Source organism: Lepidochelys kempii, chromosome 5 (assembly GCF_965140285.1).
Source record: "Lepidochelys kempii isolate rLepKem1 chromosome 5, rLepKem1.hap1, whole genome shotgun sequence".
Taxonomy (NCBI): Eukaryota; Metazoa; Chordata; order Testudines; family Cheloniidae; genus Lepidochelys; species Lepidochelys kempii.
In genome coordinates, this window is record NC_136384.1 from 44807947 (window position 1) to 44833845 (window position 25899).

At 39.4% G+C, this 25899-nt stretch overlaps 1 protein-coding gene across 4 annotated transcripts in view; it reads right to left on the bottom strand.

The window, feature by feature from the left end:
* Positions 1 to 9807: 9807 nt before the first annotated feature.
* Positions 9808 to 25899, bottom strand: part of TENT2 (terminal nucleotidyltransferase 2) — a 74543-nt gene continuing 58451 nt past the window's right edge. For 3 of the 4 annotated variants that reach the window (XM_073344140.2, XM_073344141.2, XM_073344142.2), the window contains 3 exons: positions 18553 to 18644; positions 13796 to 13875; positions 10945 to 13222 (listed from right to left, as the gene is read on the bottom strand). In XM_073344140.2, the coding sequence (XP_073200241.1) occupies positions 13004 to 13222; positions 13796 to 13875; positions 18553 to 18644 (391 nt within the window). In that variant the 3' untranslated portion in view covers positions 10945 to 13003. The other variant, XM_073344143.2, reaches the window with a different exon arrangement.

Consider the following 25899-nt stretch of genomic DNA (forward strand, 5'->3'; position numbering starts at 1 on the left):
CATTTGCAACAATAAACCATTTCTGAGCCGTGAACTTGTTTTGCCTTATTTGCACTAAAGGCAAAATGTCAATTCCCACCACAGACCTCCTGGAAAAGCAATGGAATATCCTGAACAATCGTGATGTGAGCAGAACTACAGGAATTAAATCAGAAGCAAGTCAAACTTAGGGCTGGTCTACATTGGCACTTTACAGCGCTGCAACTTTCTCGCTTGGGTGTGAAAAACGCCCCCCGCCAAGCGCTGCACGTTTCAGCGCAGTAAAGTGCCAGTGTAGACAGTGCACCAGCGCTGGGAGTTACTCCCCTTGTGGAGGTGGGGGGGTTTTAGAGCTCTGGGAGAGCTCTCCCCCAGCACTATGCTGCGACTACGCCGGCGACACTAAAAGCGCTGCTGCAGAAGCACTTTAACGCTGCCAGTGAAGACGAGCCCCGAGCGGAAAAAACTCAGGCGCCCATTGAACACAGCTGTTTGGAAGTCCCTCAGGTACACTCACCTATCTTAATGAAATGCTGTTGTGGGATGTACATGAACAGGGCCATTATTAATATAATTGGCTGTTTAAGGAATTCATCACCATGATTTATCAAATACTCACTGTATTAGAACACTCTTCATCTGCAGCATGATGATGCTATGCCTAAATAGGGAACGGTACTTTACTTGTCCTGTTTGTATTGCAGTAGCACCCACCCCAGGCAAGAATGAGATCTGATTGTGCTAAGTACCATTCAAATGCTTAGATAGAGACACTCCCCCCTCCTCAGAACTGCTATTAAATATAGGAGATCTGAAGATAGAAGGCGTGAGCTACTCCCATCTGTAGTTTAAAGATAATTTAAACACCATTATTAACTATTTAATTGTTGCTCATAGAAGCAGAAATATCCAGCTGATGACCCTGATTCAGAAATATACTTAAGCATGTGTATAAACTTTAAGCCCTGCATAGTCCCATTGACTTCAGGGGGACTACACATGTGCTTCAGGTTACACACATGTTGAAGTAACTTCCCAAATCTGGGCTAAAGAGCTTAACCAGCATGGTTAATATAGGTGCAAAATTGGGCATTATTATGAGTAGAGTTTCACCATTTTTTCTTCATCCTTTTGACCTCTGCCCATGAAGAACTTTCATGGTAAGGTTCCAAATCACTCCAAAATTTGATAGGCTGCCGAGTCACTTTGTATAATCAAGAACAACTCCTACCACTTGGGTGGCTGCAAGTGTATCATTCAAAACCCTTATCAAATAGACTTCAGAAAGTATTTTTCAAACATTACTACTTATTTTTCAACTCTGTTTACAATGTACATTTAACAATGATGGATTCTGTCCCCACACAACAACCTCCTGCTCTTGATCTACATTAGGTGGACCTAGATGGGCACAAGGTGTCCCACTGATATCACTGGGGTTCTGCATGAGCACCAGGGTCTGCCCACATGTATCAGATTGCAGGATCAGGGCCCAGGATCCTGGCAGAGACAGGATCAGAACTCAGATTTCTGGCTTCCAGTCCTATATGGAGAGCACTCATCCAAGCTATTTCTCAGCAGTTTCTCTATGTTAGAAACTTTGGTCCCTGAATAAAATGCCTAAAATCAAAACAGTATTCTGTGCCCCTTTTCACCCTAAAAAGCAGAGTCACAGAAGGCCTCAGATCCCTGGTGGAAGGAGCTTAGAGTCCTCCTTCCTCACCCGACTGCTGACATGTAAATCCCCAGAATAAGTAAGATCAATATGTAACAAAAAGTCAGCCAGAAAGGGAGGGGCAGGAGATGCCACTCCAGCTGGCATGCTGCAGACTCTTTAAATAGAAAAGCCTTCAGTGCTCAGGATAGGCACTTACAGAATAAAACTTAATTACAGCCAAATTAACCAGAAAGCGTCGCTGGCAGATTCTCATTTGTTTTATTCAAATACTCTTTGGGAGGAAGGGAGGGGAGATAAAATAGGCCTGGATCCCAGGTCCCCCAAGTGTTATGCCCCACTCATGCATGCAGGGCTTGTTCCTTTCTGGAGCGGGAGTACCTGTTAGTCAACTGCTCCACTTCTTGGGGCTCCACCAATCCTTCGGGGACTTCATCCTCTAGAGAGAAGGAAATCTCAGACACTCTGTCACACTCAGAGCCAGAGTAACCCTCCATTCAGTTCAGGCCCTTGCTGGGATTTTTACCCCCTACTCCGTCCTCCCCAGGGTTGCCCGAAGCAACTGTCATCCCCAGCAGCTTCAGTTCTCCTGACTCAGGAGAGTCTTTAAATAGAAGGCAGGAAAGTTACAACAGCAAGTTGCTGTTGCTGCCTAGGTCTTACCACTGGGTCCTAGCACCAGCCCCACCCCAGCACACTGTGAATAAAAGGGACAAACCAGCAATTGCAGCCACTTCTCTGGGCTGCTCAAGCCATTCACAAACTAAGCTCATTTTTGCTACTAAGAAGCTTTTGATAAGAGTATTTTATAGCCAAGCTCACTGGTTAAATGAGCAGAGTTACAAAAAGAAACACAAATCAGAGCTTCAAGTGACTTTCCGCAACCAGAAGAAAGGACAGGGTGGGGCTAGGAGAGTGGGGGAAGCAGATATGTCGAGTCTAATTTTGTCTCAAAATCAGTAATTAAAAGCAAAGTAAATGTATGTTCAACAGGGGGCTCTGGTGTAAAACCCTGTGTGAGGGTTCAGAATAAAATGTGGGTTTTAAAATTTTTTTTTATAAAGTTTAAAATATTAAAAACACAGCAAAGAATACACAGCCTTAAAAATGAATGTAGTGCTTGTGAAAGGTGTCAGGTGATCCTGGTGTTTCAAGTTTCCTACCCTTACTCCTCGAAACTGGAATACTGAGTTTATGCACCATGTGAGGGGAGCCAATTCAATGCCCTTGGCTTGAAAAACATAAGTATTGTAATTAGGCATTCAGTTTATAAGGTAATGGGAGGCATGACTTGATTTACTGCTCAGATGCTACACTATCTTGAAACAAATTACAATTTTCCCTTTCCTTCCCATATGGTAACTCTGCTAAATAGTATTTACTAAAGCCTATGAAGACAAAACAATTCACTAAAATGTGGATGAAGATGCAGCTGCAGGTTGAACAGCTACTGATACTATGTATTGTAATTGATAAGCAAACTAGCAGACTAACATCTGCTTTTCCTCTACAACAGATGGAAACCAGCCAGATTTGCACTACAATTATTCTCTACCATCATACAACTGCGTTGCTTTTCACAGGCCAGGAGACAATGATCTTCAATATTCCTAAATTAAAATTAACCAAATGAAGTGCTTGTCACAGGTCAGGGGAACTGCACCTGTATTTCCCCATAGTGGTTCAGCGATGGCGCCCACATCAGGCTTCCAGCTCCCCTGGCCATCACCTCTCTTGGGTGCAGACGGGGGTCTCACTTCCACTGACCGGGGAATCTCCAGGCTGCACAGTCTCCTGACTCTACTGGGATGTCCCAGCAAGAGACTCTGCCAAAGCAGGCCTGCTTACTTTCTCTTCAGAGACTACCTACAGAGTAATTCCCCACAGTTACAAGTTACCATGCAGCACTTCCTATGCAAGCACATTTTTTTCTTAAGGTAAAAGCAGTACAGATCAAACATTAAAAAATAAAAATAAAAGAACTTGCATGTACGCTAATAAGCTTACCAGTGATGCCTCCAATCCAAACATGGGCTCTGGCAGGAGCAGTCCTTCAAAACCCCACCCAAGGGGTTTCCCTGGTGGTTTCGAGTTCATCACAGCTTGAGCTCAGAACAAGCACCCACTCTTATGGGGACTCAGTAGGCCAAGTCCTTCCAAATCTTCACTAAGGGTTGGGGTCCTGTTGTATTAATTTATATGGAATGGGTCAAAGGTATTATCACCCAAACACTGTCCAACATTAAGCAGTGTTAAACAAGGTCCAGGGTTTGATATACAGAGGTCTCAACATACTTTGTACCTTGGCAAACACACCATTATCTTTAATAAAAAAAAATTTAAAGATGGAAAAACAGTTAAGGCATTTGAAATGTAAAGTATTAAATAAAGCTTTTATTTTAGCAACATCTCTTGTTCTCTTTCTAGCAGGACAGTCTTTAGAAGGCAGTCTCTTACATGGTATCAGAGATGGTGATAACCGTCCTTTTGGGGAAAAGAGAAGATGTTAGCACAGATGTGCCAAAGCTGCTGCTGCTGCTACTGAAGTCCAATTCTGTTTTTATCCCTGGGGTGTTTGGGATGCAGCTGGAGCTGGTAGATGTGATCAGGGTCCCTCGCTCTGGCTTAATCTGGTCAGGACATGTCTCAGGATCAGGATGACAAAAGGCCTGGTGTGCCAGAATACGGTGGGGGGTGGCCGCAGCCATAATGGTGAAGCTCATTCCAGTGGCCTATTTTTCTCCCCATCGTTTCTTTTTTTAGCCAGCCAGCAAGGGAATAGTGGACTAGCCCATCCCCTCATTATTTTGTCCATCAATTGGGCCTAGTTTCTGACACACCAATTTTGGTTTACTGATTTGTGGCTCCACGTTTTTCTCGTTTACCAAGCATGATCTTAACAGTCTGAGTTACATCAGGAGGCTTTTTTTGAGGTGGGAAGGGATTAATTCAGTCTGTCTCCCTTTCGTACCTTTTCCCATCAACATTTGTTATTATAGGTTATTGTGACATCTCATTAACTTTCTTATGCTTTTTACAGTTGAGTTCACAATTATGGTAAATCTGTAGGCCCAATTATCACAACAGCCGTCCATGGACGAGAAGTCCTGTCCATTTGCTGGATCAGGATATTTATCCAAGAATGCTTTGTCTGTTGGTCCCTAAAAAATCCAGTTTCAACTAGTATATGGAAACCTCCCCAGGCGATGGCTTCAAAAGGCAGATAACCAGAGGGGTTAAATTAGCATCCCCCTCCTCCTACACCAGATACACACATTTCCACAATAACACATGCACCACTGCATTTTTAATGCAATTGACGCCAAAGGTATAAAGCCTAATTAAATAAGGTTTAAATTAATTCAGTAAAGTTTATCTTAATTCCATAAGGTTTGTCCAGGATATAGTCAGTCCTCACAGCACTCGTCATTATATTTATAATGGGGGAACTCCCTCAACTGAGATTTTGAATACAGAATCCTAAATTAACCAGAATGTTGTTTCTTGATACTTTGAGTGAAATAAAATAATTCCATATTTTATTTGGCACTTTAAATAAACTGCAAGTTGTAAATCAAACAAGCAGCTCTGGTTGATATCACAAGATTAAGGAAGTCCAGCAGGACTAATTTCTGAATATAAGTCATCTCTCTAAAACTAAATTACAAACTTGGGTGCCAGAATCATCTCATCCAAAGTGTTTCCTATGTGCAGATAAAGCATTTTTGTTCCCCTGGCCCCAAGCAGTCAGACCTGTTAGGTACATGATTTATAATGCAGACTCTGCATCACAGATCATTTTTTAAATAATTACCTCGATTTAAAGGGACATTATAGTCTGACCACCTCTATGTCACAGGCCATTACATTTCACCCAGTTACCGCTCTGTTGAGCCAAAAATCTTGTGTTTGACTAAAGCATATCTTCTAGAAGGCATCCAGTATTCATTAGAAGACATCCAGAGATGGAGAATCCATCACTTCCTTTGGTAGTTTGTTCCAGTGAATAATCACCCTCACTGTTAAAAATGTATTCCTTATTTCTAATTTGACTGTGTCAAGGTTCTTTCTCCACTCTGAACTCTAGGGTACAGATGTGGGGACCTGCATGAAAAAACCCCTAAGCTTATTTTTACCAGCTTAGGTTAAAACTTCCCCAAGGTACAAACTATTTTACCTTTTGCCCTTGGACTTTATTGCTGCCACCACCAAGTGTCTAACAAATATATAACAGGGAAAGAGCCTGCTTGGAAACGTCTTTCCCCCACAAATCCTCCGAAACCCTACACCCCCTTTCCTGGGGAATTGCTTGATAAAAATCCTCCCCAATTTGCATAGGTGAACACAGACCCAAACCCTTGGATCTTAAGAAAAATGAAAAAGCAATCAGGTTCTTAAAAGAAGAATTTTAATTGAAGAATAAATAAAAGAATCACCTCTGTAAAATCAGGATGGTAAATACTTTACAGCGTAATCAGATTCAAAACATAGAGAATCCCTCTTGACAAAACCTTAAGTTACAAAAAGACACAAAAACAGGAATATACATTCCATTCAGCACAACTTATTTTATCAGCCATCTAAACAAAACAGAATCTAACGCATATCTAGCTAGATTACTTACTAAGTTCTCAGACTCCATTCCTTTTCTGTTCCTGGCAAAAGCATCACATAGACAGAGAGAACCTTTGTTTCTCCCCTGCTCCAGCTTTGAAAGTATCTTGTCTCCTCATTGGTCATTTTGGTCAGGTGCCAGCAAGGTTATCCTAGCTTCTTAACTCTTTACAGGTGAAAGGGTTTTTCCTCTGGCCAGCAGGGATTTTAAAGGTGTTTACCCTTCCCTTTATATTTATGACAGACTGTCTGGCTTCAGCTTCCAGCCATTGGTTCTTGTTATGCATTTCTCTAGTAGAATAAATAACCCTTCAGTTGCTGGTATTTTCTCCCCATGAAGGTACTATATTATATTTATTTATATAAACATAAACAAACCCCAACATTATACTACCATTAATACTGCTTCCCGTCAAAGACCTCACTGACTGATTTATCTTCACTAATTTACACCTGCAGCAGTTATTCTTCCAACTGAACTCTAAACTAAAGCAGATCTTTGCCATGTACTCCCACCAGCTGCATTCTTGTACTAGTAATGGCACTCACTGATCTCTAGTTCCCCTTATATGCTCTTACTCTGGCTTCAGGGCACATATTTCAACCTTTTTTTCATTTTACTCAAGTCACTATCTCCCCAGTCTAGGATTTCCAGAACTGAGCTACATACAGAATACCTCCCGGGGGATTTACTAGAGCAATTCCTTGCACCATCAGTGTATCATGTTTAGAGTTCAGCTTTTTCACCCACACCCTGTGCTAATAACCTATTTTGGTCATATGTGTAAGATTTACCTAATTCTGAGAGCTTGATTTAGATTTATAAAAAAAATCTTCAGTGAGTTCATAATAGTGTTTTGGCCCAACTATGATTATGTTCGCTTTAATCTCACTGGCAGCATAAATCAAATAGTAAAAAAGCCAACATTATAGATCCTACTATACGCAGTCCATGCTGATTCCAATACTGCTGCTACAAAAAGTGAAGCTTCTGCTATCACACAGTGAAGTCAGTTAGGTCACCTGTCCAAATCAGAGGCTTAACTGAAACGGATGTTACTAATTCCTGTGGCACTGGAACACTGAAGAGGGCTCTTGGAAAATGATATAAAGTAAAACAGAATCCTACACTTAGTCAATTTCTGGCATAATGTAAACTGAGAAATGGGAAAGACATCAAGCAGCAAACCACTACCGAAACTCACATAGTATTCAAAGCTGTTTCTAAAGCAATGGAAGGGGTCTAAATTAAATCATTCCACTTCATCGCAGTGAGAAACCTCAGAGATGCTTCAGTGTCAGACTATGCACAGTGACCGAAGGAAACACTGGTCCACCATGACAAACCCTTTAACAGTTAGGCCATACCTACACTTACAGCTGTGCCGCTGCAATATGCCGACGGGAAAGAGCTCTCCCGGCGATATAAAATTAGCTCTAGTGGCAGTGGCTATGTTGGCGGGAGAGTGTCTCCCACGGACATAGTGCTTTGACCACCCAGCGCCTAGGCTGGCAAAACTTATGTCACTCGGGGGTGTTTTTACACATCCCCGAGCAACAAAAGTTTTGCCAACTTAAGTCCTCGTGTAGACGTGGCCTTAGTCTGTTACTTAGACTTTAGGTCTCTCAGAAAACTATTATTGCTGCTGATTACAAAGGAGATGGAATCAGATTACAAATGAGGAACCTTATTTGAGTAAATTGGAGGAGAAAGATCTGAAAAAGTTAATTCATAAACATATTGGCTATTAGTGGACTCCTCACTCTGGATAGATGCCTAAACTAATTGAAGATTTAGCTCATCAAGTCATCTTCAAGCAACTACACAAGGTGAGTGATCCAAACTTTCTAAACTAAGTGGAAGATGAGCTCAAAAGTTACACAATCCAAACAATAAGATTTCTTCAAGAGCTTCCATCTTGTTTTATGAAGTCAGTCAAAAACTACAGTGCACAATAGTACAAGCTTTACAGCATTCACAAGTTATTCTTCCAATACTTGGCATTTCCACAGGAAGTTGTCCTGCTCCTGGTTGGCCAGAGAGAAGGATACTACAATACCTTGATATTTGTTCATTTTTTGAGTCTTCCTTATGTTATTCTTCACACTACTGTGGTACTGCCACCATTCATGCTACCACCAAAGAGAACTACTTCAAAAATAGTTACTCACAAGGTACCTTGCTCCGGATTATGGGAATACTTGCTGGAGGAAAGATGGCAGTTTATTCCCACACATTTGAAGGAACTACCACTTGGACTCACGGATTCCTGGTTACAGGTAGAGCTGGTCAAAAGTGTTTCAATTTTAAAAATCTATTTGCAATTCTCCTCACTGTTTTTTTTTTCTTCTTTTTTTAAACCATTGATGACACTATTGAGCTTCATAAAGGAAACTATAAGGGAATTTTAAAAGGAGACTATCCTACTAGTAAATTTTCGGCAAAGATAGGGAAATAGTGCGGGATACAAAACAATTATAAACATGGAGAATGGTAACATGGAGAGCTTTCCTGATGCAATACCTATTGCCCTTTTTGCTTTCTCTGTTGGGAGAGATGCATATTCCAAGGGCTTGTCTACACTACTGCTTAAATCAATGCAACTTATGTTGTTCAGGAGTGTGAAAAAGCCACCCCTCTGAGTGACGTAAGTTACATTGACTTAAAGTGATGTCTATACTGCGCTATGTTGGCGGGAGATGCTCTAGTGTAGTATAGTGAAGACAAGCCCCTTGAGATAAAATTTGTGGAAGATTATACATGTAGTTTTGTAGCTTTGACATGCCACTCACTTGAAATGCATATGAGATGCTGTCTTGTGTATACATGTTCCTTTCTAGATCTTCTATTTCCATAAAGTTTTGTACTCTGTAGGCATAGGAATAGCTAGTGCCTTTTTAAACATTGTATACACACATCTAGAGTCACTAGAGAATCTTTGAATGCTGACATTTTGTGCAACAAGTTTTCACTGTTTTATGTAAAGCCATTTGATCATACCTCTTCAACGTATTTAAATAGTGAGTGACTCATTCAGACCAATTTTATCATCTCAAGAAAAGGAAACAAAACCTGATTTAGAATAAAACATTTCAGTTTTATCTGCTTGATTGCCATTGAACTACAGATTAGATTAAAGTTATAGAAGCAAACTTATTTAAATAAAAAATTAAATGACAGATTAGAGTGAGACCTGTACAGTAAATGATTTTAGAACAGGCAACAAGCTGACCATTTAATCCTAAACATTGGAGTGTTTTGTAACTTTTTAAAAAATTCTGTAATTAATGAAGCATAAATAAAAATTATCTGCAACTTGGAGATATGAATTCAAGAATATGTTAAGAATCCAAATGAGCATTTTGAGAAGCCTGTAAGGACTACATTGCACATACATATAAAATTCCAATAGCCACACATAAATTTTTGGTTTTGGACAAGACAATCCTTAGCAGACTTCTCATTCTACACAATCACAGGGAAGTAGAAAACATTTAGAAGAGCTCATGTGAAATAAGAGCAAAAAGAAACAGAAAAGTTATCTGTATTTTCCATACATAAACTTTATTCCACTGGACACCATACAAAATATTAAACTTAAGAGAAAAAAAGAAAATATTAATTTGACATCATTGAGAAGTAACAATTGTAACATATGAATTGGTCTGCAATAACAAGTACATGAGAGGCACAAACTGTGCTACAGCAGGTCTAAAAGAAGTTTCACTGTGTTTTTTTGGAAAAGTTAAAATTTTCAAGATTACTTTTTAAATTTCAATTTACAGCAGCCGACCAATTTACAAATATTTACAGAAAATCAAAACAAAAACTTGCCTTATTAGCAGCTTTTCTTTAAGCAGCCATCACTACTACTTTGCATATGGAAAGGAAACATTAAAATATAGATATCTGACCTAATCTGTATAAACATTAAGCATTTACATACATTGGTTTATCATGGATTATTTCAACTGTTTTGTAGTAGCTCTGCTGCTCAAAAATTCCAGTTTAGATTATAATTCCTGTGACCTGGAGCATAACAACTAGGGGATAATTTCATTTTGATAAATTGTTCCATGTAAGAGGGAAATAAAACTGGAAAGTGCCAAGTAGAGCAAAAGTGCATACTGCTTGAAGCAGTTGTAAAGCACAGCCTACTTATTCATCAAGAAACGTGCAATGTGTGCTATGTTTTAAGCTGGACTTTTATACATTGCTTAGCTCTTCATTTCTTTACTTCAGTGTTAAGTGTGGTCGAATTAACCATTACTTAGTTAAACGTAACAACAATTTAATATACTCTGATACCTTCCCTAAAATTAATTAAGTCCTGTGGTCTGAAATTTGGGTCATAATAGTCTCCTATACAAGTCAATGGTGCAAGGATTTTTAGAAAACCCATTTTTGAATGAATAGTTATATTAACAAATGTCATAATAAAATATGCAATCTTTCTTATAAACATTTCCTTAACAAAAACTTGAAAGAGAAAACACTTCATAAAAAACTATGGGGAAAACTGCATCGTGGTTTTGATATTGTTCTTTATATTTCAGCAGACTCCAGTAAGAAGAAGAAGAAGGAAGCCAATTATCTTTTCTGTATAGTTGCTCTTACAGGTAGTATACAGTTCAAGTCTCTCTTGTCTCGTAATCTCTGCCATGACTGAGGAAAAAAAGTTACAAGGTTTTTTAAAAGCTATTCTCTTCTATATCACCACCTCCTTTAAAACTGAAAGAGGTAAACCCCACACAGATCCACAAAGAGTTTTAAACAGTTTTGTTTTCCTCACAAATTTATGAGCAGCATCAGGTACTTATTTCTTTAAAAAGATTGCTTACAGTAAGAGGGAATCTGTAGTAAGCCAGACAAAAAGAAGTGCACTTTTGAGAACAAGGGCTAGTCTACGCTCAAAGCGCTACATCGCCACTGTCGCGTGTACGGTGAAGACGCTCTATGCCGATGGGAGAGAGCTCTCCCATCAGCATAAGAAATCCACCTGTGAGAGGCAGTACCTATGTTGACAGGAGAAGCTCTCCTGCTGACAGAGCGCTGTCCATACTGGTGCTTAGATCGGAGTAACTTACATTGCTCAGGGGGGTGACTTATTCACACCTCTGAGCGATGTAAATTAAACTGAAGTGGTAGTGTAGACCTGACCCAAGTAATTATGTTTTCAGGGGACAAAGACAACTTGTGAAGGTGGGGGTATTAGTATATTTTAAAAGAACTAAGTCTCTTATAATGTTCTGTCTTTAAAATGGTTAGGTACCTTCACGTTTCTGATTTTGGAGACATACGCTAAATATCTGAGGAGCTATCCCTTGCTACTTCCGAAAAAGAAGAATGTGTCCTTGAAATTGGTGACAAATTATATTATCTCTATTTCTGTCCTGGGTTACAGAAGTAGAGTATGGGATTAGGTGTCTAAGGCCCTGATTTGGCAACTGACTTTATATAGGCAAACCTTGTGCCAGTGTAGAGTCAGTGCCTTTCAAGAAAACATTTCACAGGCTGGAGCGATTTTCAATGAGTTATGCACCAACCTCCCCCTTGGGGCTCCTTTAAAAATCCGAGCCTTAGAGGTTATTTGTAAGTATGTGCATCTTTTTAAATAATTAATATAGTTGACCCTTATGGTGCCTAAGCAATTTATTTAATCATTCATTAAAAATGGACTATTTTATTTACATATATTATATGGTGCTTAACACTAGTGGCTTCACAGAAATAAAATATTTTGTACAAAAAACCCCAAATACTTTATATAACTTATGAGGTCACTAATATTCTCACAATAAAATCAAGCTTGCAAACTGCCCATATTAAAAGCCCAGATCTGACCACTTGTGTCAGTAGATCCTCAACTGATATCTTGCCCTAACACCAAAAGGAAAAAGGGACCGATGTTTACAGCATGCCCAGAAAGTTTTCCAGTATGGGCTCTCTCTTTTCCACTGCTAATATTCAATAACATATTTAAAATCATAGGACAAATATACTGTGCCTAGAACTATATAAATAGTTATAGAATCATGCAAATGTAGATTTGGAAGAGACCTCGAGAAGTCATCCAGTCCATCCTCCACACTGAGGCAGCCAAGTATACTTAAGACCATGCCTGGCAGATGTTTGTCTAACCTGTTCTTAAAAGCCTGCAGACAGAGATTCCACAACCCCTGTTGGAAGCTTAGTCCAGTACTTAACTATCCTTCTAGTCATAAAGTTTTCCCTAATATCTAACCTAAATCTCCTTTGCTGCAGATTAAGCCAATTACTTTTTGCCCTACCTTCAGTGGACAGAGAGAACAATTGATTACTATCCTCTTTATAACAGCCCTTAGTCTTCAAATATGTTATCAGGTCCTCTCCTCAGTCTTTTTGCAAAACTAAAACACACACATTTTTAAACTTTGCTCATACAACAGGTTTTTTTTAGATCTTTCATCCTATTTGCTGCCTTCCTCAGAGAACACAAAATGCCTATGAAATGTAACAATATTTTAAAAAGCAGAAAAGTATTTTACTCGTGTTTGTGACACAGAAAGATACTCAGTTTTAAAAAGACTAATTCTGCTTGTTTCTTGAATTAGAAAAATCTGATCTTCACTTCCTTCTCTTTGTCGGAGAAACATGAACAGTGATACCTGCTATGAAAAAATCTCAATGAACCCGAAGTACCAGTGCAGGTATAGGTACTTAATTCCAAACAGATATGTCACAGTCAAAGCAAACTATGATGGGGAACAGGGATAGGAGACAGGAGGTGGTGAGTATTTGCAGATTAAGCCCAAATCTGAGGCCCAAATCTTACATTCCAAGTAAAATCCACATCTCTCCACCATCAGCGGGAAATAGGGAAAGTTGCAGGTCAAACAACAGTCATGTCTCACTACAGTTAATGTTCTCCTCAGATTGTGCCAATAACCCCTTCTTGCTGAAGAAGTGCGTACCTGATATTTAAAATGTGTACAAAGAGCAGAAAAACAACTTGTAAACTACTGGAGGCCATATTTACCCATGATAGAAGGAGAAGTAAAGGCTCAAACTATTTTTTGTTCCATAGCTCCCTTGCAGATTCCCATAAGAAACACCACTGAATCCAGGAAAGGTTGAAAATGTTCTATCCGCAAAACATTAATAAGAAAGTCAGGCTAAGACTTTCAAAGCTGACTAAGGGATTTGGATGCCCAGTTCTCATTACAATTTATCTCTGCCTTGGAGTCCTGAATTTAAACACACAGACCATTAAGAAATTTTCATTTTAGGTACCCACTTCAGCATTAGCCCTGCCCTTGCATGCGAATGCACACGCACACACAACAAAACATTCTCACTTCATATTTCTCTCCTTCTACATATATTGGGATGAATGCCTATTACACAGATTCTCAAGTGTAAGGCAAACAGACCTCAGGCCACCACTGTAGTACACAAATCCACTGACCCTCTCAGTTTTCATTTTTTATTCCAAAAACTTTTTAGCAGACAAGAGGGCTACAAGAATTAATCTGATGTATTTTTACCTTTAGAAATTCATCCTTGATAATGTCAAACTTCTGCTTTTCATGTACAGCCCTAGCTGTGTTTGTTCCATCAAAAGGCTCTGCAAGGTTAAACGTAAAAATTTAAGTGTTAAAAAACCAACCTTTACTTTATCTTCACCTGGTAAACTACTCTGTGAGAAGCAGAGGATAAGTCAATATATTGTCACTTTCTATGAGGACTTTTAGCAACAGGCTGCATTTTCCCTTTCTGACATGTACTGTGCAGGTAACTCTCATACCATAAAAACACAACACTAATATTCTGCAGTTGCAGTAGAGATTGTTGGAGTATTACTCCTTTAAATGTAGATACCTGACACTATCAGCAGGAGTATTAATACAGGTCTTCTATCATGTGCTTTCGTCCACTGTACAAGTATTTCAAGTCTTATAGAAGTCAGCAGCCTATTCAGAGTCTCAGAACAAGGAATAGAGCAGCCATATCCTTAACTAATGTCCTTTGTCAGTTCATAGACCATATACTTCTATGCCATTTTAAATATATTTCTGAATATTCTAAATAAGGAAGGTCCTGTTACAATCAATAGTGTGTATTATACATCTAAATATGACTTTGTGCAACTGTTCTGAAAGGTCCATGTACAACAATGTGCTTATATCAGATCTACAAGCAATTACTTTCTCTTATTATGCTGTATCTTTTGCGACAAAATTATACAACAGACAGCAGTGGTAAAATATGGTATTTTTCTTAAACCAGAATATATAAAAACAAAAGCCCTGTAAAATATTTTTAAAAACCCATCTTTCAAAAAAATTTCTATTCTTCCTACTATTTTTGTCTTTTTCCAGTTGACAATGTATAGTTTTTCTCGTTTGCTTCTAATGGACTAGAAACCAACATGACTTTGGCCTATTATTTGTCATCCGCATAATCAATATCAGCATAGTATTCATAAAATGTGTACTCCCCTCTGCAGTAGAGCAAATATACTATAGGGTTAACCATGCACAGACCACCTTTCAATTTCACTGCAAAACATGTTTTAGAATCCAGTCTTTTTACACTTTTCCAGAGGACAGTTTAAGTACACTATGGTGTATTATGTATTTCATACTTGTAAAGGTACAATAGCCAATGACAGAGCCCTGAGGCAAAATACAGTCCTAGCTAGATTAGTCTCCTTTTAATATGTCAAATTTTGGATCTTAAACTAACTTTCTTTTTAATGGTTTAGGAATCCTTTTAATTTTAGTGGATGTGAGCACAAGAGTTTTATGAAATACATAAATACATATAAGATGTGCTGAAAAAAATACTATAAATGTCCATATATATATTGAGCACAATATTGGTCACAAACAGTTTTGTATTTCTCATATGTATTTTTAATTACAGTAGCAATGATGCACTTGTGACTTTCCAAAGTATTCATTTATGGCCTGTTTTTAGGATCTTTATTCAAGAAAAGCAGTGTGGTGGAATGGACTAGGTCCCGAGACCCCTGCTGGAGACCTTGCAGTCCTGCCTCACCCCACCCCACCCCAAAAAAGAGCAAAGGAGTAGTCCTCCAGGCAGCCTAGATCAGCTGCATGGGAAAAAAAAAAAAAAGCAGCAGCAACAGAGCAGTCAGTTGTTGCCTGGAGCTGGAAGAGAGAGAACTGGGTTCCTGGATGGCTGGAAGAGCAGCAGGACCACGGACAGCTCAGTGTGGGCAGGCGTGAGCTCAGGGAGGGCTGCTGAAGACCAGGGGGGCTAAGAAGGAGCTCCTGGCAGACTGCAGGGACCAAGCAAGGACTGAGCCCAGAACCTAGCCAGACCAAGTGAGGGCACCGCGATGGGCCCTGTTGGACTGTTATAGCGGGCAGTTTTTCTGGGTAAGAAGCCTTAGCGAAAGATGAAGACTGTATACCTTGGAAGGGGTTTGTTTGTTCTATTCCACCTACAGACAGTGTGTGAGATTCACTGAAGGCTGAGTCACTGAAGACCTGCTGATGAAGCCATCGACCAAAGGGGTGGGTGGGAGGGGTGAACGCTTGCGAGAGGTGGGTGCCACCCCGTTCCAAGAACTGAGAAACGGCAGGCTCACACTCAACCAGAAGGGGGCGCTCGCAAGAGGTGAGGGTACTCGTTTAGAAGCTCTCATTTACCTCACGGGGATTTTGCCAGTATAGGGACTATAAGACTGGGTCCTTTCATTATCAAAACCATCCAAATTACACTCTAAATTTAAATGAACTTCAGTACTCATAATTCACTAACACAATGGGATGACTGGTTTTCTTTGGCATGGTTCTAGAATTTTTTTCCATCCTAAAAATAGGTTTAAAATATTTCACTGGGTGCTTACTAGCAGATTTTACTTTACAGTGAGATATGCCTTTATACTGGATCAGAATATTGGCCATCCGATTCACAAGATGTTCAGCATTCTAAAATCTAGACACAGAATTTCACACAGTGACCTGTTACTACAGTGAATTCCAAATGCTGATTATATGCCATGTGAAGTAGCATAGTATTTCCTTTTATCTATCTGAAATTTGATGCTGATTATTCTGTAATATTAGTTAGGAGCCTCCAGGCATTCCATACTGCACCCAAGATCATAAAAACTTTAAAATGACAAGTGAGGGGCTGCAAAGCCTTCCCAAGATTGTCAGGAAGCTGTCAGAGTGCAGACTCAAACCTTTCCCATGCTATGCTAATAAATGACAATAAAAATTATATTTTAGTCTCCTGTCAAAAGAAAAACACTTACTGGAAGACTGGGCAAGAAGAATTTTGCAAGATTATGTATGCAACATTTTAATTAAAATAAATCAACTGTAAGTGTCCCTCAATGTTTCCTAAACATCAGAAAGTTTTCAAAGGAAAACTCCAGTATAATGTAAATTTTACTCATTAATCAGAAGAATAATTCACTAAAAATGAATGTCAAATATAAAATAATCAAATTGCCATCCTGACAATTTGATGGGGGGGAGGGATAGCTCAGTGGTTTGAGCATTGGCCTGCTAAACCCAGGGTTGTGAGTTCAGTCCTTGAGGAGGCCATTTAGGGATCTGGGGCAAAAATTGGGGATTGGCCCTGCTTTGAGCAGGGGGTTGGACTAGATGACCTCCTGAGGTCCCTTCCAATCCTGATATTCTATGATTCTATGATTGAGAAGAGGACTAAAAGTATTTTTTCATTAGGAAACATTAGAATCCAGACAGTTTAAAACCTGCCTTGCCACTACCCTTGAAACAATTTTTGAAAAAAAAATCTACAACTGCACAGCTGTGTTAAAGGCTTATGGAAATGAGACTAATACTGGCCTGAATCAGATACAGTGCAGACAGCTATTGTGCAAGCTTCTCTAAAAACATATGCAGTCCAGTCACTCATATGAGCTACAAGGGGATGGCATGGCACACGTGCAGTTAGGTCAGCACTGAGGGCCATGAGGGGCGAAAGCATTCCCAATGTGGATAGAATCAGTGATTTAAGTACTAAAACTAAGACATCACCACTGAGCATGAGCAAACTGAGATTTTTCAAAGGCTTATAACTTGGCCCAATTTGGGCAGATTTTCACAGGAATAGCAAAAGAGACGTCCTTGACACAAAGGACCCCCCCACCACCACCACCAAATTCTGACTCCCTGCTCCAAAGCACGGAGGTGCTACATCTTCTCAAAGAAAAGGTTGCCAGAATTTTAACAATTCAAAACAATGCAAAACTATGTATTTTTCTCTAGCCTTGTTCTTGGAAATGGCTAGACCATTATGGCTGAAATGTTCTAAAAAAATTCAGCCTGAGGCAGACGGACAATCAGAATAGAAAATTTGAATTTGCCAAAATTATTAGCAACTGAAAAAAGGATCAGTGTGACAGGGTGTACAAATCCCACACTGGGTCCAGTGGGAGGGGAGTCCTGCCCCTCCCAACCTGCAGAGCATGCTCCAAATGGAGAGGAACCTTAAAAGGGAGCAACTCAGCTCAAAAGGGGGAACGTGACAAAACCAGCCTCAGGGCTCCAGAGTAAGGGTACTGAAGAAGCCTCCAGTGAGTCAGATATTGTCGTCTCTCACAGGGTCCTGGGTCACAGGTCAGAATCCAGTTAGAAGGAGGGAAGGCCCAGGCTCCCCTAACAACTTCCCTTGTTGCAGGAGGGGCCAAAGCCTCACCCCACTCTAGTAAGGAGAGGATAGGGCATCGAAAACCCAGAGGTGAAGCTAAGCCACGTAACAAGGGTTAGTAATTGGACAGAAAGCCCTTCCCACCAGGAGGTGAGAGACTGGACACTGGGTGTGCTATCCACTCGTCCACCTGATCCTCTGAGAACTATCAAAGTCATATAATGGGTAATATCACGCATCCTTAACACTAAGCAACATTATCAGCTCTGCCTATAACAGTACCGTAAGTGAAAGATAAACTGGGAGCAGTCACTGAATAAAATAATATGTGAAGTGAAGCACAAGGTATTATAGGACAATGGTTAAAAAAAAAAAAAAATCAATCACTCAAAGGAGAGAAGCCAACAAATATTTCCACTTTAGTCACTTAGGACTTTGCTACATAGTTGTAAGACAGTAATCTATCTTGGGTATATTAACTTTTCCACTGAAATGTCATATAATATATTATGTATCTGCATGTATTATTGAAAATGCCTGAAATAAGAGACAAGCAAAGTCTATGAGTGACAGGCTAACTTAAATCAATGCTATCAAGGAACTAAATATATGAAACTGAAAACACAAAAATTGCAGCTTCACACTTCACCTTCTACACAAATGAATTTGTTTCTCCATTCAATGCCATCAGGTCTTGGAATGGCTCTGGCTTCACGAACTGAAATCATTTGGCGGCTCCAGCTAGAGGAAAGGAAAACAATTTGCAGACACTTAACACAGATTGCTTTTTGAACCATCAGTACATGGTTACACATAAAATAGGTAAAGTGCTCATACAGAGTTATGACTTAGGAATTTCAGAGGATAGTAGTTCGAAGTAGCAATATTTTTTTTGGTGTTTCTAGCAGGGGCTGCTCTAGCCACAGACAAACTAGGCCACTGCCTGGGGCAGCCAGGCCAAACTTGAGTAGCAGTGCAACCCTGTACACCAGGTTCCAATGCCACTCAGTCAGATTTGACTGGCTGCAGCTCTCTCTCTCTTGATGGAGAGACAGCCAGACCACACCTGAGTGAATAGTGTTGTGACCTAGTGCTTAGCTCCTACTCCACATCTACCATAACTACTGAACTATCAGAAGGCTCACCGCCTTCAGCCCAGAAAGTCTAATGTAGGGTGCATGCCCCTCCCCCACTTGAGAACTTCTGCTGTAGGGGGTAGGAGTGGAGTGGCACACTAAAATTTTGCATAGGGTGGCAGATTGTCTTGAGCAGCCTCTGTTTCTCTTCAGAAAATAATGGAGATCAGTCTTCATGGCAATTAACCATTTTGGCGAGTGGAAAACATGAGGGGGAGACAAGAGGCAAAATTTTCAGACACACATTAAAATAAATCATCAAAACATTTCAGCAATACAGAACACCACAGACCTCAATGTACATTATGACTTGGTGGTGAAACGCTTTCTTAAAAATAAATAAATAAATAAAAATTGATCCCTTCACAGCTCAAATCTAGGGTGTCCAACATCCTGTTTTAATTTAAAAAGACAATTAGAATTTGAGACACTATTAAAATTCTAATTAAAACAAGCCAAGCTGACCAGTGTAGGTTGAGAAGTAGGGGAAGGGCACGGTAATAAAATTAGGTCTAACTGTGGCTATATAGTGGGTGTCATTAAAAATGTCCAACATTTAATCATAATATACAGTACAGTAGTTTACTCTCAGATTGGTGAAATTCATACTTGTGCAGAAAGCCTGCACAAAGCCTACAAGCAAGGTAAGGATATGAGAGAACCTTTACACTTTTTCCTCTCAAACCTTCTGACTGTTTAAAATTGTACATCAATGGAGCCATGAGAATTTACACCAACTGAGAATCTTCCCCCATAGCTTTACGGAAGACTGTATTCAAAATACTTTTTACAAACTAGTTCTTATTCACGACTTCAGACTAGACACCTGAAAAGTTTCAGCTTGTGAAGTTCAGCCACTTGAGTTAAGTGCACATCCATCTTTATTGCAAAAAATATATTTTCACTCTTCCATAACTCAAAAAAATACACATGTTTAACAGTTTGTTGAAACTTCTCATGGGGTTGCAGGACAAATTGCTTAATGTACAATTTAGCTGAAATACTTCAAACAACTTAGCCACACATTTTTACATATTTAAATTTCTCTTGATTGACTGTTCCTATGCAACAACAAAAGTATAAACGGTAAATATGTCTAGCATTCAAGGCCAGCAAAAACTTTAGCTCCTATCCATACCACCACTCTAGTAGCTCCTTGCATCTCCCACTAGTTTTCACAAATTAGGGAACATTTATCAGTAGAATATAAAGTATTGTAACTAAATACTGTAATGCCCATGTCAAATGAACAACATAGATTTACTAATTCATTAACCATGTAGGCAGGTTGAGAAAGGGCTTCAGGCATACGGGGCGACTTGAAAAGATGCAGTGACCACAGTATTATTAGCAAGGTTCCACTGCAGTTCTAGAAAACATGGGTCACAGAGGAAAGAGTAATATTAGACACCATCATTTAGCTCTCACCCCAACATGGCTATAATGTCTTATCTTAAACAAGCTAAAGAGAAGAGTTATGTAACAGAATATCTAAACTGAGCAGATCACAGCAGGCAGTGAAGCCACTTTGCTGCACACTGAACATGATACACATTCCCCCTCTCTCCCCTCCTTACAAATTATTGAGGTTCTACCTGGCTTCAAGATAAGCAGTTGCATCTTCAGCAAAAAAAAAAAAAAAGGGAGGGGGAGAATATTTTCTATATATTTTATTGCAGAAAAATCTAAATATTTTAAGCTGTTCTATACTAATAAGTGTTTGGGAACAACGATGTAGCATTTCTAGTTGTTTAAATCACATTTTGCACTTCACTGAATCATGACAGTAACTACTCTTAGTTGATATCCCCATTTACTATTCATTAACATTGTATTCCTACTAAAATTAGGAGTCTGAATTAGAATTGAACTATTCACAACAAGTAATTTATTTACTGACTATAGACTTTTTGGTTTGTAAAAAATGTTTACAAGTTTGTTCGCTATTTGTAATTGCTCAATGAGCATTTTATGCAAATATATTTCAACCTATGAGTTTAAAATATGCCCTTTGTTTCAACTATGTCATCAGCTATTTCTGGTGTCACTGATCACATGATGTTTCTGTTCTCTGAGCAGCAGACAAACATTTCAAGGAAAGAACCACAAAGATTTCACGACAGCCAGGCAAATGCTTCTGGTACAAACTTTTGCACGAGCACATTATGCATTCTTGTGGACAAAAAAAGTTACTTACACAAATGTTCAAAGAAAATGAACAAGTACATTGTGAATACATTCAAAAGCAATTAACTATTAATTTAAGTCAGTGTTCATTATTGCATTATCTTCCCAGCTGTATTCTGAATAGATGAACAGAGCTATGAACTACTCTACTTGTTATATACTTTGCTCTTCCTCACACTCCAAAAATGAAGATAGAGATCACACGACCAATCCATACTTATTTTGTCATCTCTAACCAAATACAGCTTATTCATAGGATGACCTTAAACCCATAGCCCAACATCAATTATGTAACTCAAAAACACTTGCTATAAAAATCAGCACCCCAACCCTTCCAAGGGCATTTTAGAATCTATTTTTCATCACTAGGGACTACATAGTTTCAAGTAACATGTCTTCATTATACAGTTTTTTTTATTTAAAATTCTAATTCAGAAGAATAAATTCTGAAAGCAAAACATTTTCACTTTTCAATAAACAGGTAAGATTTAAAAAGAAGATTGCATCTTTCATTGTGCCTTTATTTAGTCTCCAATTCCACAGCAAAATCCACTGGATATAAGCAAGGCATTTATCAAATCAGCCCTTGCTTTGTTAAAGAGTGTTTGCCAAGTAAAAACCTGCTGCCTTCACTCAGAGCTGTTGTGTGAAATCAGACACGAGGCTCGTAAGAGGGTCTGATAAACAGAGAGGAGTTTCAGTAGATTATTTTCTTTTGAATACACTTCCAGACTACTTTACACTGTGCATTAGACTTGAATATTCTGAAAGTACAGCTTTGATAATTTGGAATAAAAAATTATGTTCTTTGAAGAGATTCCATTTACTTACTAAAAGTTCACACTTCAAAAAACATTTAAAAACACATCCTCAGCAAGTTGAATTATGTACAAAACATTATTAGAGTGAAATTTAATCAAATGCAATCCAGTGTATGAGAATCAAATTGTGTATTGTTTGCCAATATTGCTGCATAACAAGTTTATTTAAGCTTTTCCATGTGTGGTACTTCTGGGACAATCTTATTTTCCCCTCGATTATTTCATTTATAATTTGTATTACAGTGGTGCCTAGAGGCCCCAACTGAGACTGGAGTCTACGCACTGTACAAACACATTTTAATAGACAACCTCTGCTTGAAAGAGTTTACAGTGTAAATAGACAAGACAGACAAACAGTGAGAGGGTAAAGAGAGACATAACAAGGTGAAGTGACTTGCCCAGGATCACATAGCAGGACAATGGTGTAGCTGCAAACACAACCCAGCTCTGAGTTCCAGCCCAGTGCCCTACCTACTGGACCATGCTACCTTGGTCATAAGAATTACTTAATTCTACCGGATATGATGTATATAAAATTTAATTTAAAAATCCACTGTCTTCATTTAGAAACGATCTCTCAAACTGATCACCAAATAATATTACATTGTTCTCCCTCCACCCAAAACCCTGTGACAGCTGACCAATTAAACACTCAAGCCAGGTAACAACAGTGTTGAGGATGCAGATGAAACTTTAATTATGTCCCATTGTGAATATCCATTATGATACAATTTTCAATTATACGGTCATACTACTTCTAAATCGTATATTTTTCTCTATAACACCTATATTGTGTGTTACATCTTGTAATATTATGTATTACTCTGTATAGGCCAGAAGCTATGAAAGCTACTTATATGAATTCTACATACAAATAATTATTCTTTAATCTGTACTATGTTGTATAATAGGTCAATAGTGAAAATTCGCTGGAATATATAGGCCGCCTAAGTATGAAATAAGTGCATAGTTAACTACCTCCTCCCCTGAAATGCAACTAAGCTGGGAATGGGTGACAGGGGATGGATCATTTGATGATAATCTGTTCTGTTCACCCCCTCTGGGGCACCTTGCATTGGCTACTGTCAAAAGACAGGACACTGAGCTAGATGGACCTTTGGTCTGACCCAGTATGGCCGTTCTTATGTTCTTAAGGAAGGCTCTTCTGCTTGTTGAAAAGTAGTATTGTATTGTGCATGCTGCTGATTAAATTACCATATATTCTCGTTCATAAACCAACTATTTTTGGTAAAAATGTGACGCAACGAAGAGCAGGGGTCAGCTTATAAAACGGGTCTACGGCAAAATTTGATGATTTTAAACTCTTTGGAATCATTGAATATCTAATACATTGTCATTTTGTTTACCTGGAGCGTCTGCAGGCATGAAGCCCCTCAGTTCCTTGTGGCCGCGGTTTGCTGTTCCCAGCCAATGGGAGCTGCAGGAAGTGGCACCACTTCCTGCAGCTCCCATTGGTTGGGAATGGCAAACCACGGTCAAAGGGAGCTCCATGCCTGTGAACACTCCAGGTAAACAAAAACGTCCCGACCCGCCAGCAGCTTGCCCTGGCTGGCTGGGAGCTGAAGTTTGCCAACCTCTGAAATATACGGTCGGCTTATGAAAGGGTTATACAGTTTTTACCATTTTTACTTATCCATCTTGGGGGGGTTGGCTTATAAACGAACCAGCTTATGATCAAGTATATACGGTATTCAATTATATAGAGAACTGAAAGATCATTAGAAGTATTGGAGCATTACAGTAATGAAAACAGCATTAAGTATGTAAGAATGAAAAAATATGACAGGAATCTATATGCTGCAAAAAAGTTTGATATACTGTATAACATTTGTCTTTTTTTATATGAATGCTCAACCATACAATATTCACGTTCTCTTAACGTGAGAATTTTTTTAAAATAAAAACTCCCAGGTTTCATTATTTTCTTTTAAAGGAAAATATTCCAGAATGATATCACAACATGCTCTTGGAAAACTGAAATAATTCATGCTCTTCTTGAAATCTTGTCCTCTCGCAGTTTCCATGACTCTGTCCTCTCCTCGTTCTTCTCCTATCTCTAATTGCTCATTCAATGTATCCTTCGGAAGATTCTTAATATAGGGTTCTAAGGGGCTTTGTTCTTGGTCCCCTTCTCTTCTACCGCGATACCTTATCTCTGGGTAATCTCATTCATATTCACAAATTCAACTACCATCTCTATACTAAAACTCACTGATCTACCTCTCTACTCCAGACCTCTCCTTCTATCCAAATTAAAATCTTGGCCTGTCTCTCTGACATCTCTTCATGAATGTTGAGCCATCTCCCCAAACTCAACATGACTAAAACATAGCTCTTAATCTTTACTACCTCCTCTCTCAATCACTGTGGACCACGCCACCATCCTGCCTGTCACTCAGGCCAGTAATCTGGTAGAAGTCTTCGACCCAAGCCTCTCTGTCTAGGTTCTCACATCCATGTCGAAATCTTGTGGATTCTTTCTGCATCACACCTTCCCTATCTATCCACATAGATAAAACTTCATCTACGCTATTCTCTCATGTCTCAGCTACTACAACATCCTTCTCTCTGGCCTTGACAAATGAAATCTTGCCCTATTCATATCCATTCCAAATGCTGCTGTAAAAATCATCTTCCTAGCCCATCATTATGACTGTCACCCCATTCTTTGCATCCCTCCACTGGCTTCCCCTTCTTTTTTGCACCAAACATAAGCTATTTGTTTTCATTTTCAAAGCCCTTCATTGTCTATCTTTCAATTTACTGTTATGAGGTCAACTCCTTTCTCCAACTGACTCATGATACAGAATACTCCAATCAGTCAGTTATTACATTTTCAAACAAATATCTTTGTGCTTTCCCCCATGCTGCCCCTCATGCTTGGGAGCAGCTCACCATGAACATCCACAAAGCTACCACATTATCCTCCTTCAAACTCTGTTTGTGATGCTTACAAAAAAAACTTGTCAAAGGTTAGGTGGCTGATATGCTGAGACCACTACCTATCATGCTGACCAGTACTGTCTCATTGTTCCCTTGTACAGCCCATCTGTTGTCTCATTTTACACTTAGATTTTAAGCTCTGTGGGTTAGGGGCAACCTTTTTGTACTGTGTTTGGTCACCTAGCACAGAGAGGTCCTGGCCCATAACCAGGGCTCCTATGCACTACAGTAATATACATTTTAAATTAAAAATATACCTTGAGTAACTGTTGTTCTTCAAGATGTGTTGCTCACGTTGATTCCAATTCCAATGTGTGAGTGCCACATGCACAGTAGCCGGAAGGTTTTCCCCCTAGTAGTATCAGTCGGGTCAGTTCAGGTGCCCCCTGGAGTTGCGCCTCCATGGTGCCGTATATGTGGGTCCTGACGACCTGCTGCCACTTCAGTTCCTTCTTTCTGGCACTGCTCCGACAGAGGGACAGGCAGGTGGATCTTGTAATGGACATGAGCAACATCTCAAAGAACAGTTAGTTACGAAAGGTAATCGTTTTTTCTTTGAGTGCTTGCTCATGTTGATTCCAATTAGATGACTCAAGCAGGAACTTGGAGATGGGATTGGAGCTCATGGGTTCGCTGATTGAAGTGCCGCTCTAGCCTTCTGAGTAATGGCACAGTGGGAGGTAAAAGTGTGGATTGAGGACCATGTCACAGCTGTGCAAATTTCCTTGATTGGAACCTGGACCACGAGTGCCGCTGAAGGTGCCTGCACCCTCATGGAGTGCGCGGTCATGGCGGGGGCAGGTACTTTAGCCAGATCGTAACATGTCCGGATACAGGATGTGATCCGCAATGAATTCTTTTGGGAAGAGACTGGGAGACCCTTCATTC